General features: G+C 36.5%; 1 protein-coding gene across 1 annotated transcript in view; it reads left to right on the top strand.

Annotated features, from left to right (window-relative positions):
• The window catches only part of MRPS9 (mitochondrial ribosomal protein S9), a 64,960-nt gene that overhangs the window by 30,471 nt on the left and 21,119 nt on the right, over window positions 1–13,370 (top strand). Inside the window, exon 5 of the mRNA XM_046663551.1 lies at window positions 7,980–8,059. Within this exon, the coding sequence (XP_046519507.1) occupies window positions 7,980–8,059 (80 nt within the window). The remainder of the gene's footprint in view (window positions 1–7,979; window positions 8,060–13,370) is intronic.

The raw sequence follows: 13,370 nt of genomic DNA, 5'->3' as shown, positions 1-13,370 counted from the left end.
AGGTGTTGTCAGTGACGTCTGTCACACCTTGAAAAAGCCTATAACTTTTATATTATGTAAACTGTTGCAGATCAGAAAAAATAATGAAAGCTTCCAAATTCACTTAAAAGGCTCATACAGTTATCAAATCTGGACACAAATTGCATAAAAAAGAAACTTATGGTCTATTCTCATTGCATAAAATCATAGCAACCAAATAAAGCATTATATTAAGAGAATATACCAGAGGACTTTTTTCACCCCAGGAATATAAGGATGGTTTGACATTAGGAATTTGTTAATGTGATTCTCTTTGTTCATTGTGTCGGGGAAAGAAATATTTCCATAGATTAAAAAAAAGTCATTTAACAAAATTCAACATTTATGTTTTGATAAAAACTCTAAAACTAGAAATAAAAAGAAACTTAGTTTGAGAAAGACTGTCGTGATAAACAAACACATCACATTAAAAAACTTATCATTAGATTGCTTTACATTAAGTTCAGGAATAAGACAAGTATGCCTATGCTTGCCTCTTGTGTTCAGTAGTGCTTTGAAGGTCTCAACCAGTGTGATTCAAAAAGGAAAAGAAATTAGGCATAAATCAGTTATTATTCACAGATATTATGATTGCCCACTTAGAAGATATAAAACCATAAACTGTATATTAGAATTACGGTAGACTATCATTATTTGGGTATTTGAATATTGGAAACATCCAAACTGATTTGTTTTGAAAGGTTTTTAAGTGATAATCTTTTATAAAAACATTCCACAGTATAGGTGAAGGGTAAACTTGCTAATCATGCAGACATCAAATGAGCGTCCTGCCAGTTGATGACAACGTGGTGGTCAGATCCACACACATCAGTGTGGAATGGAGCGTACTGATGATCTAAGGAACGTTATGGTCTCATTGGTAACGAGTAAATTGTGATCTTTCTCTGCCTTTATTTTGGTGGACAAGAACTGTTTTAAGAACATTGAATTCCAGCTGTACAAATAGATACCTGCATACACACAGATACATACATGTGTGTGTGTCTATCTCCTATTTCTTTTTTTTTCCACCATTGTATTCTGTACACTTCTTACTCATCTTTGTTCTTGTCCTAGATCTACAATTAAATTATTAAATGCTGTCCATTACTCCTTTTGCGGAAGTTTTCCTGGTCATCTGTTGGTTGATTGGAGTTCATTTTCTAGTAGATTCCTCAAAACGGGCTCCTGAGTACAGAATTCCCTGAGCTCTTACATGTTTAAAATTGTTTTTCTGCTTGGCTGGAGGGGAAAAAATCTTTGATTTGCACTTTCTTCTCTTGAGTTTCTTGAAAATGTTGCTCCATTGTTGCCTTGCTTTGTCTGTTGCTTTTGAGAAGACTCGTGCTGGTCTAATTATCTTTCCTTATAAGTTATTTAATCTTTTCCCTGGTGATCCTAAGTATTCTTTACCATTGTGTGGTAGCTTTATGAAAATATGGCATTGAGTTGATTATTAAGGGTTAGTTTACCTCTTAATGGTTTCACGCCCTACGCCACCCGGTTGAATCCTTCAGGCGGACTGTGTGGACCCCACTTGCCTGTTACTTTACAATGGTGCTGATGAGCCCTTTCAATGTGGAGATTCAAGTGCTTTACATCCAGATATTCTTAATAGTTATAAATATTAGTTCCACTTTTTTTGTTCCTTGGGACTCCAGTTATATAAATATTATTCCTTCTTTGGTATATTCTAAATCAATCACTATCTCTCTGACTCTTTTTGCGTCTTTTTTTATCTCATTTTCAGTTTCTTGGTTCTTTCCTTCTTTTTTTTACAATGTCCTTTATTATGCTTTTAATTTATTCTTTTTTGGGTAATGTAATTTAGTCTACATTTCTGATGATTTTAACTTTTTCTTCTATTTCTTCCCTAAGTTTAATCAAGTTTTCATTTCTTTGAGTTTTTTGTCCATTTTATTCTCTCTGTTTTGCCATTGGTTTTGGTGAGGATGCATTTTCATCAGCTGAACATTTGGGTTATCCTCATTTTCTGCTTTATTTTTGTAGCAGCCTTTAAACAAAAAATAGATGGAAACATGGTGTCCTGCATCTCTGTTGACAGAATCTCCTATTTCTTAATCCATTTAATGTAATTAAAAAAATAAATTGTATCCATATGACAGAGTTGGGTCAAGACTTAAAGAGTTCATTATGATTTTGGAATTAAGAGACTCAGACTCTAAAATAGAATTAAATAAGATGACTAGTTGAAGGATAAACATACAACTATCAATATTTTCTAAATATTAGGTAATATTATGCCCTTGAGTCACAAAAAAGTCACAAAGATTGATAAATTATCTATTTCAAAATTTAAAACTTCTCTGAAAAAAAGATACCATAAATTTAAAAAATAAGGAACAGACTGGAGGAAATTTGAAACATGACAGAGGTCTGATATCTAGAATAAATTACTCTTAAAATCAACAAACAAAACAGCCTAATAAAAAAATAGACAAAGGGGGGGAAATAAACAATTTATAAATGAAGAAAATAAAAGCCAATAAACATAGGAAAATATCAGATCAGAAATAATGTTCTGTAAAACAGTGACGAGATCATTATCACTCATCAGATTGGAAATTGTAAATATTATGTGTCAGCAAAAATCAGAAGCAATCTAAATGTTTATCAATAGGGTAGCTAAATAAACTGTCAGAGAATCATGCTATGGAATAGTATACAGGTGATAAAAAGAGTGAGGTTGGGGGCTGGCCCCATGGCTCAGTGGTTAAGTTCATGCCCTCTGCTTCAGCGGTCCGTGGTTTCGCTGGTTCAGATCCTGGGCACAGACCTAGCACCCCTCCTCAAGCTGTGCTGAGGCAGTGACTCACATAGCACAACTAGAAGGACCTACAACTGGAGAATGTAGCTTTGTACTGGTGGGGCTTAGGGGAGAAGAAGGAGGAAAAAGTAAAAAAGAAGATTGGGAAAAGATGTTAGCTCAGGTGCCAATCTTTAAAAAAATAAAAAAGAGTGAGGTAGTTCTCATTATATTAGTACAGATGAAACACATTGTTGGGTGGGAAAAGCAGGTAAAAATTGCATAATATCATCTTAGTCCATTCAGCTTACGATGCCCTGGGTGGCTTACAAACAGCAGAAAATTTATTTCTCACAGTTCTGGAGGCTGGGAAATCCAAGATCAAGTCACCAGCAGATTCGATGTCTGGTGAGAGCCTGCTTCCTGGTTCACAGACAGCTGTCTTCCCCTGTGTCCTCACATGTTGGAAGGGACCAGGGAGCTCTCTGGGGTTCCTTTTATGAGGGCACTAATCATCTCCTTAAGGCCCCACATCTAAATACCAACACATTAGGGATTAGATTCCAAAATATGAATTTTGAGGAGGACACAAACATTCAGCCTACAGCAAGTATGTAGTGTAAATACAGCTTAATACCATTTGCGTTTTTAAAAAACATGCAAACAGTCCCTATATTTCAGCACATATACATATGTAAATGCACCAAAAGAGTCCAGAATAATAAACTCTAACCTTGCCTCTAGCAAGGGAATTCTAATATTTAATCTTTGTAAGAAGAGTGGGCAAAAGCAGTTCTTAGAGGGAAATTTATAGCACTGAATGCATGTATGGGAAAAGAAGAAAGATCTAAGATCAGTCATCCAAGCTTCCATCTTAGGAAACTAGAAAAAGAAGAGAAAATTAAATCCAAAGTAAGCAGAAGAAAAGAAATAATAAAAATTAGAGCAGAAATCAGTGAAATTGGAAATAGGAAATCACTGGAGAAAATCAACAAAACAAAAAGCTGTTTCTTTGGAAAAAATCAATAAGCCTCTAGCCAGGCTAACTAAAAAAAAAAAAAAAGGAGTGAGGACACAAATTACTAATATCAGAAATGCAAGAGGGGACACTGCCACAGATCCCATGGACATTAAAAGAATAATCAAGGAATACTACGGACAGTTCCATGCCCACAAATTTGATAACCTAGATGAAATGGACTAACTTCTTGAAAGACATAAATCTACCAAAACTTACCCAAGAAGTAGATGATTTGAATAAGCCTATATCTATTAAAGAAGTTAAATCAATAATTAATAACCTAGAAGACCTTGGGTTTCGTGATGGCTTTTTTTGTATGTGTGTGAGGAAGATTCACCTTGAGCTAACATCCGTTGCCAATCCTCATCTTTTTTTTGCTTAAGGAAAATTAGCTCTGGGCTAATATCCATGCCAGTCTTCCTCCACGTTGTATATGGGATGTCTCCACAGCACGGCTGATGAGTGGAGTAGGTCCACACCCGGGATCCAAACCTGCAAACCTGGGCCATTGAAGCGGAGTGCGTGAAACTCTAACCACGGGGCTGGCCCCTGGCCATGGCTTTCTAGATGCAAGACTGAAGGCATGATCTGTGCAAGAAAGAATTGATAAGCTGGATTTCATTAAAATTAAAAATTTTTGCTCTTTGAAAGACATTGTCAATAAAAATTTTGCTCCGTGAAAGACATTGTCAAGAGAATGAAAAGACAAGCCACAGAATGGTAGAAAGTAGTTGGAGAAGACATATCTGATAAAGGACTGTTATCCAAAACATACAAAGAACTGTTAAAACACAGCAGTAAGAAAAGAAGCAAATGGATTTAAAAATGGTCCAAAAACTTTGACACCTCACCAGAGAAGATGGTACCAATGGCAAATAAGCTTAAGAAAATACAATCCACATCAGGGAAATGCAAATTAAAACAGCAGTGAGATACTGCTACATACCCATTATAGTAGCGAAAATCCAGAACACAGACAACACCAATTTCTGATGAGGATGTGGGGCAACAGGACCTCTCATTCATTGCCGGTGGGAATGCAAAGTGGTTCAGCCACTTTGGAAGGCATTTTGGTGATTTCTTACAAAACTAAACATACCCTTACCTTATGATCAAGTAGTTGCTGTCCTTGGTATTTACCCAAAGGAGATGAAAACTTATGTCGACGCAGAAACCTGCACACAGATGTTTACAGCAGCTTTATTCATAATTGCCCAAACTTGGAAGTAACCACGATGTCCTTCAGTAGGTGAATGGATAAACTGTGGCACATTTAGACAACGGAAAATTATTCAGTGCTAAAAAGAAATAAGCTTTCAAGACGTGAAAAGACATGAGGGAACCTTAAATGCCTATTACTAAGTGAAAGAAACCAATCTGCAATGGCTACATATTGTATGATTCCAACTACTTATGACATTCTAGAAGAGGCACAACTGTGGAGCCAGTAAAAAGGCTAGTGGTCAGCAGGGGTTAGCAGGGAGGGAGGAATGAACAGTTGGAGCACAGAGGATTTTGAGGGCAGTGAAACTACTCTGAGTGATACTGTAATAGTGGATACCTGTCATTATAACTTTGTCCAAACCCATAAATGTACACCAACAAGGGTGACCTAAACTCTAGTGTGGACTGGATCTGATTGTGGTTTGTCAGTATAGACTCGTCACTTGTGACGAACAATGCCCTCTGGTGGAGGACATTGGTAATAGAGGTGGCAATGCAGGTGTGGGGGCGGGAGCATATGGCAAGTCTCTGCACCTTCCTCTCAATTTTGCTGTGAACCTTAAATTGCTCTAAAAATAAATCTATTAAAAAAATAAAAGAAGATTGTATTACTTGTGTAGTTAAAGTTAATTTTATAGAAAACAGATAACTGAGGGGGCGGTATCAAGAGCAACAAAAACTAAAATATGAATAAAACTTACAAAAATACGTAAGAGATTTATATAGAAAATTATAAAACTTAAAGATCATAAGTGAAAATCTGAATAGCTGGAAAAAAAAGATTTCATGTTCCTTAAGGACAGATAATACTGCAAAGTTCCTAATTTTTTTAATTATTAATAAATCTGGTAGAATTTCAGTCAAATTGGGGAGAAACATATGAAGTATATTTAAAAGAGTAAATGTACAAGAAGCAAGAAATTTTTTAAAAGAAGAATAATGAAGGAAGCTTACCTCACCAAGTATCAAAATGCAGCAAAAAGCTGATTTTAAATAAATGGTGATAGTAGTGCAGAATAGACAGACTGACCAGTGGACTAGATTAGAGTATTGAGCGTCACCGTATGTCTGTTTCCATGTTTTGTGAATTCTAAGACACAGTTTTTCCAATTTTATCTTTGACAACAAGATTCATTTTAAAATTAATTACATTGATTACCATCTGCTTTCTTTCTTTCTTTGCATAACATGCATGATGGGGCTTCTTAAAATCTGTGACGTCTTAGATTGAGTGAAATCAAGTACATATATATGCATATACATGCATACATTACAAAATCAAATATACTCACACACATAAAATGAGACCCAACTCAAAAATCCCTCTCAGTTTTACAGGAGAGTCTTGTCTGTGACCATGAGGTTCACCTTTGTTGGTCACTTTCTAACTGATTACCTTAACAATACAGTGAAAATTGAGTGCATGGTACAGTTATAGAGAATGGAAAATATCTAGGATTTCATGAAGTTTATGAAAATGATGTTGGAGAGCTATGTAATTCATCCAAAAGCCATTGGCAAATAAGAATCTGGTTTTATTTTTCAAGATAAACTCTCTATCAAGACTTTTTTTTCGCCATTTATTATTTAATTTTGGTTTTCATTTTAAGTGTATTCACTTAAAGTTGGCTCCGTAATGCCAGTTATCCTCAGGAGAGAAAGATAACCTACGTATTTGGTACAGGTGGTATTTTAACAGACAAGAGTGTAGTATTCAAAAAAGTGTAATGGGATAATGACTCTCTTTGCTGGAGAAAATAATACTTGGATTTCTGCCTCATAAACGTAAATTTCAGATAAAATTTCTGAACATGAAAACAAATAAAAATTTCAGAAGAAAATATAGTTTTTAGAAAGCCCAAACTCTTAAAGCATGCTTTCTCAATGGGGGTGATGTTGCCTCCAAGGGGGTATAAACTGGTTCATAGGAGGTGAAAAAAAACCTTAGCTATTACAACGTGGCCCTCCAGAGGGCCGTAGTGTACACCAACAGATATGTGGTATATCTGTGATACTCAAATTTCACGGGAAGGGAGGCAATTAGGGAAAAAATGTCTAAAAAGGCTCCTTAGGAGAGAATAATGAAAAAACAGTTGAGAAACACTGCCATGGAGGAAAAGTGACATATTCTACTATATACGTATATTTTAAAGCTTCTCAATTAGGAAAGACAACATAAACAAAGACAAGTGATAGACTGGGAGAAAATAGTTTATAGCTTAGGTAGCGGACAGAGGAGTGTAATCTTTCATGTGTTAGAGTTCCTACAAATTGTTAACACAGAAACAATAAGAATATGGGCAAAGGACAAAGAGTTAGTGTTGTTTATTTACTGCAGTGACTCCGTTTCTCAATTTGTTTGGTGTTTGTTAGATGTGAATGACCGTCTGTATTTCAAAAGGAATTACACAACGCCTTTTTGGGGCCCCTTCTGTTTTAGACATTTTAAACTCTCCGAGATGTGTCACCACAGAGTTGAAGCAAATAATGTGGCATGGAATAATCTATTTTGTTTTTTTCTTTTATTATGCTTGTTTCTAATTTCCTGAATGTACTACATAATTGACTTTATCAGTTTCTCTTTTTAAGAGTATGAGAGTGCATTGTATTTACAGCCAAACAAATTTTTTTGTTCTAACAAGATGATTTTGGCTATTTTATGTGTTTTTATTTAAAACAAATTATAAAAATTTTCATGGTGAATTATTTAGGAATGTTTTATCAAATGTAAACTTGTTTTATGTTAATAGGTGTGAAATATTAAATATCAAATATTTTCATGTTAAACATGCTATTAAAATTTTAAATATTAAAATTTTTTTGTTATTTTAAAAGTTAATCAGAACTGTAAATGTGCCTCAGAACTGCAATTAAATACAGCTATTTGGTCTCTGTATATATTTATTTTTGTTTATTTTGTTTGTTTGTTTTCATCTCGCTTTTTCTTAGCAATCCAGTGGGGAGAAGATGGCCGTCCGTTTCATTTTCTCTTTTATACTGGCAAACCATCATATTATTCATTAATGCACGTGAGTATATTATATTTAGGGTAAATAATATGAACTGTAAGCTAAGTAAGTAATTATACCAGAGATTTCACTCAGCTTCAGAATTTACCTAGGATGTGTCTTAATAGACCAAAATAAGACTTCTAGAGGTGAAATAGTATGTTAGAAGCTTCATATTTTAATTCATTTTTTTGCTAAAGGTAAACATTATCCAACTTATATCAGAATGGTTTGTCCTTAAAGTGCTTTTATTTACAAATTGAGATCATGTTGAGAGATGGATGTTCAGCTCAATTTTAGTGCATGTACTTGCACCCTAGGTAAGATGTGAAGCAGGAAAGGGGGCTGAGTGTGTAATGCTGTCAGGGGCTATAAAGCACTGACTTTGGGAGACAGTCAAATGCTTTTTGTACTTTTTGTTATTCATATACAATTTTTGCTTTTCATAGGCTAATGCAGTATGTGAGTCTAGAATTTGGGCCCAAAAAAGACCTAAGAAATGATTTTATTACACTTTCACTTCCAACTGCATTTAAGTGTACTAGGAATAATTTTTATTTTGTTTCAGAGCCATAAGTGTTTGATAGCTGCACATTTGGGAGTTTCCTAAAGTTACTATGAAAAAAAGCCTGGATGCTAATATCCAGTTTTAAACAACAGAACGCATTTTATTTTTAGACTGTGATGTCAAGTTTTATTGTATTCATTCTATGATTTATAAAAGTTACAGAAATCTTCACTGGGCTTCCCTCATCCACAGTCAAGATTTCAGGTTGCTTGAATCCCCTGTACACATTTACTATAGTTTTTAGTGTTTATTTGTGCTCTGCAAACCCAAAGGACAAAATCCCCACTTGTCAGGTACATTTATTTCTTGGGGAAAAAAAAGAAAACCCTCTTTTCGCTTTTTGTTGACCTTGGGCAAATGAGCTTCTTGCCCTGGCATAAATAAAATGAATGATAAATGGAGAGTGTGTCTTTGCTGAGTAATGGAGCTGCGGCTCAGGCTTTCTGCCGAGGTTCTCTCCGCACGCCCTAGGCTGCCCGAGGACCCCTGCTGTTCATTTAAATAGGGATGTCAAATCTGCCTCCAAACGCTGCTGGTTTGATCTGTGGTAATATTTGTGAAGGTTCCATATGGACTTGAGCCCCCCGCAGTGCTAAGAAATAATGTACAACGCTTCATGGTGCAGACGCAAATTTTCTCTGAAAAGGGATGCAATGCTGCGTTTTAGCTGTCGGAGGGGATGATGGAGCTGACGCGCTAGGCCTGTCAACTTGTTACACGGATGGGTTGCACGCAGCGAAGCTGTGGAAAATCTGTGCCTTTTAACTTTTCTACTTAATCACGGTTGTAGCATTGCCTTTAGACTGTATGCTACATTAATTCTCTTCCTGCCTTCTGCCTTTCATCCCAAGTTTCACGGAAAAAAGTAAAGCATGCAGGTCTTGTAGAGGAGCCTTATCAAACAGCTGTCATCCGACAAGCCATTTGCATTTGTTTTGGCTGAAACTGAGCAGCCCAAGGGCAAGATATTTTGTTGCATTCCATCATAATGAAGAAATTACACATTGTGTAAGAGGCCTAACTTTGTTTTTAGTTCTTTTATATGTTTTAAAAGATATTACTCGAGAAATTGGTTGCTTTCTCAGTGGATAACATACTACCGTATTCTGACTAAAATGTCAAATTACATCTGATTAATAAACATTCTTTCTTTTTGAGCAACATAGTTTCTGTTACATATAGTAGAATTCTTTGGGCTTTTGTGTTTTAGTTAAACTCAGTCATTTAGGTCAATTTATTTTGTTGTGTGGTTTGACTCCCCAAACAGTGTGGGGTTTAGCATTTGTTATATTGCTCATCAGAACAGTTTACACGTATGAATTACAGAGATTTGGGGTTAACTTGAGCATTTTAACTGAGATAATTAATAAGACCTTGTATTTTTAAAAATGCTTTTTATGGAATTTTAAAGTAATTATATATATGCAAAAAAGGATAAATGTTTTCCTAAATATATGCCAGTCACTTTGTATGGCAAATGTTATTTATTACAAGTGTAGTAATACCAGTCTCATTTCCTAGATGATGCAAATCAACATCATCCTAGAAACTGTTTGTTAGTTTGGAATAGTGTGTGACTAAATATTCGCTGTTCAGCTGACACAGTGGTTTTGTAGTGCAGTCAGGCATTGCCTGTGAAGTGAAACGATACAACTTGAAATTGCTTCCTGTGTTTGCTCTCTCTTTTGTTCTGTCTTCTCTTGTTGTGGGGGTGCTCTTCCATTCTGTGTGAGAGGGATTCCCCTCCTGCCACCCCACTGGAGCAAGGGAGTGGCCCCACAAAGACTGTGGCTGGCGGTGAATACTTGGAAATGAGTCAGTGTTGTTAGTTTCTTTTTGTTGATAAATTCTTCCCAAGTGACAGGGTAAAAGACCCCAAGCCAAACTCAGTTTTTCCCGTCGTTGACCAGCTCTGGTTATGTGAGGCCATGGCAGTCAGCGGCCAAGCTTTTTGACAAAAAAACATAGATGTAGAGCATGTGTGCAGTTCTGCCAGGAGACTTTTCTTTTTGTCTTCTATAATAATGCCAAATCTTTTTAGTATTTGGTCGCCACTTGCATATTAAGTTTGTACATAGTCACGTGTCATTTAAGGACGGGGATTCGTTCTGAGAAATTCGTTGTTGTGCGAACGTTGTAGAGTGTACTTACACAAATCTAGATGCTGTAGCGTATGATGCACCTAGACTGTATGGTACTAATCTTATGGGACCACCATTGAGTGTGTGGTCCATCTGGACCAAAACGTCATGATGCAGTGCCTGACTCTTTTGCATTATAGCAACTATAAAAGATAGTCCTGATACAGCTTACAGTTAAGGATAAGACACAGTGCTTTAGTGAACACTGTTTCCCATTGAACTGTAGTTAGTCCATCCAATTTTGTGGAGAAGTGGGGAGGGTTTTGATGGAAAATGAGGATAAGAAGAAGGAAGCAATTTATTTTCCCTGCCCAGAAATGAAGCATGATGGGAAAGTATACAGTGGTTTGCTGATCCATGGGAGTCTCAGACTTTGTAAACGTGTTACACTCTAAAGGTTTCTTAGCAGGTTAGTTGGAACTCCTGTTTTCCTATACACATGCCTTCAGCTTCCTAGGAAAGTCAGTGAAAACCCATTTTTTTTTATTTTTTGAGGAAGATTAGCCCTGAGCTAACTGCTACTAATCCTCTTTCTGTTGAGGAAGACTGGCCCTGAGCTAACATCCGTGCCCATCTTCCTCTACTTTATATGTGGGACGCCTGCCACAGCATCGCATGCCAAGTGGTGCCATGTCCGCATCCAGGATCCGAACTGGGGAACCCTGGGCCACCAAAACAGAACGTGCGCACTTAACCACTGCGCCACTGGGCCGGCCCCAAAACCCATTTAGTTTATAATATAGCAGATATGGTGTACATATGTAATGAAAAAAGTATATAATAGTACTAACAAGTAATTTCTTAAACAGTAAAAAGTAGTTTAAGAAGAAATAAGACTTCAGGAGCTTCTCAAAGGATTGCCAAGCACTGAAGAGGGAGCTCCACGCTTAGCAGTGGCTCATCTATCTTTTTTCACCCAAAATGGATGGCTTTCCATTTCCTTAATAGCCGCTTAACTAGTAAACTTGTATATTTTCAGAACTTGATCTAGAGTCTCTGTTTAAGGTTTGAGGAGAGGAACAAAGAAATAGAGAAAGACTAAAAGTTTCCTGAAACAACTGAGCAAAAGTATAAAGGAAAGGGAAGAATTTTTAAAGAGGAGATATATCTGTGCAGAAAAGAAAATACTATACCATAGAACGACTGAGTTGTGAATAGCCTAGGTCTAGATGAGAGAGAAAACCTTGTGTGCCCAATTAAGGGATAGGCCAGAGGATGGTCTGCGCTTTGGGTCCCCTAGCCCACAGCAGCTGGAGCCTGTCCAGGCTGCCCACGCTGGTGGCACGGGGAGGAGTGGTCTGTATTCATGAGCAAAATGTTTGCAACCTGGGTATTCATGGTTGAGTTTGTACAGGTCCTTTAATTTTAAGAACAATGTTAATTCAGGTTTACTCACTTTATTAATATATACATTTGTGAAAAATTTAAAATTCACTTAGTAAAAGTGTGTTGAAAATTATTTCAAACTCATTATGGGAGGTGATTATTTGACTCAGAAGTGGGAACTCTTTTGTAAAATATGATTCATTAAGTCAGGCATGTTTATAATGCAGCTTTCCCAAAGTGCTTTCTGAGGAACACAGATTATAAAATATCCTTCGAGAAAGGGTCTCTGAAATTAAGCTAGTTTGGGAATGCTGCATATTGCCTACTGGGAAACTCTAATAAGGAGATACCTATTGACATGATAGAAGCTCCGTGAAGTCCTTCAGTGAAGAAACCATTGCATAAACCTGCTGCTGCTCAAATATTTTGGATCATGGAACCCTTCCTACCGAGAACACCTTTAATGTCCTGTGAATCCAGTGCTTGGGAAAGGCTGTACAGTCATGTGTCAGCTAGCCACGGGCATACGTGCTGAGAAATGTGTCATTAGGCGATTTTGTTGATGTGTGAACATCATAAAGTGTACTTGCACAAACCTAGATGGTGTAGCCTACTACACACCTAGGCTGTATGGTACTAATCTTATGGGACTACCATGACGTATGCGGTCCGTTGTTGATCGAACGTATTCAGCACGTGTTGTTCCGTGCCATCAAGTTGGCTCCGGCTCCTGGTAACCCTGCAAATGAGTGATATCCACAGTGTCCTGACATCAGCAGATCTACTCAGCTTCTGTAGACTCATGCCTCTGGCTTCCTTTATGGAGTCAATCCATCAGCACGTGACTGTGTAGAATATTGAATACACTGTAAGTTGTCAAATACATTAAGCGTTTATTGAAATTTTGCATAAACTCCCTCCACCCGAGTCTTTAAGGTAAGGTTATGCATCTCTAAAAACTCCACTGGAAATTTGGCATCTTATAGAAACCTCATTTATGTTTTTAAGACCAGTTTTACAGTAAACAATGGAGTATTTTCAAAATATTTTTATAAATTAAAGGAATTAAATGGCCACGGATGAAATTTTTACCCAAAAAAAGTATAAAATTAAGGAATAAGTAGATCATTATGTACTTAAACTATTCTGCCGAATTGGAAAAATAAGTTTAAGATATGAAAGAAACCACTTAATCTAATTGTGATCAACTTATGCATAAGTAGAATTCATTTGCCTTTGAAGGAAGCTCCTGGCTTATTTAGAAATTCTCCAGTTTATTTGTGTGCAGCTTCAGGAC

Source organism: Equus quagga, chromosome 5 (genome assembly GCF_021613505.1).
Source record: "Equus quagga isolate Etosha38 chromosome 5, UCLA_HA_Equagga_1.0, whole genome shotgun sequence".
NCBI lineage: Eukaryota > Metazoa > Chordata > Mammalia > Perissodactyla > Equidae > Equus > Equus quagga.
Note: the sequence above shows the minus strand (reverse complement) of the source record. Positions and strands in the feature narration are given on the sequence as shown.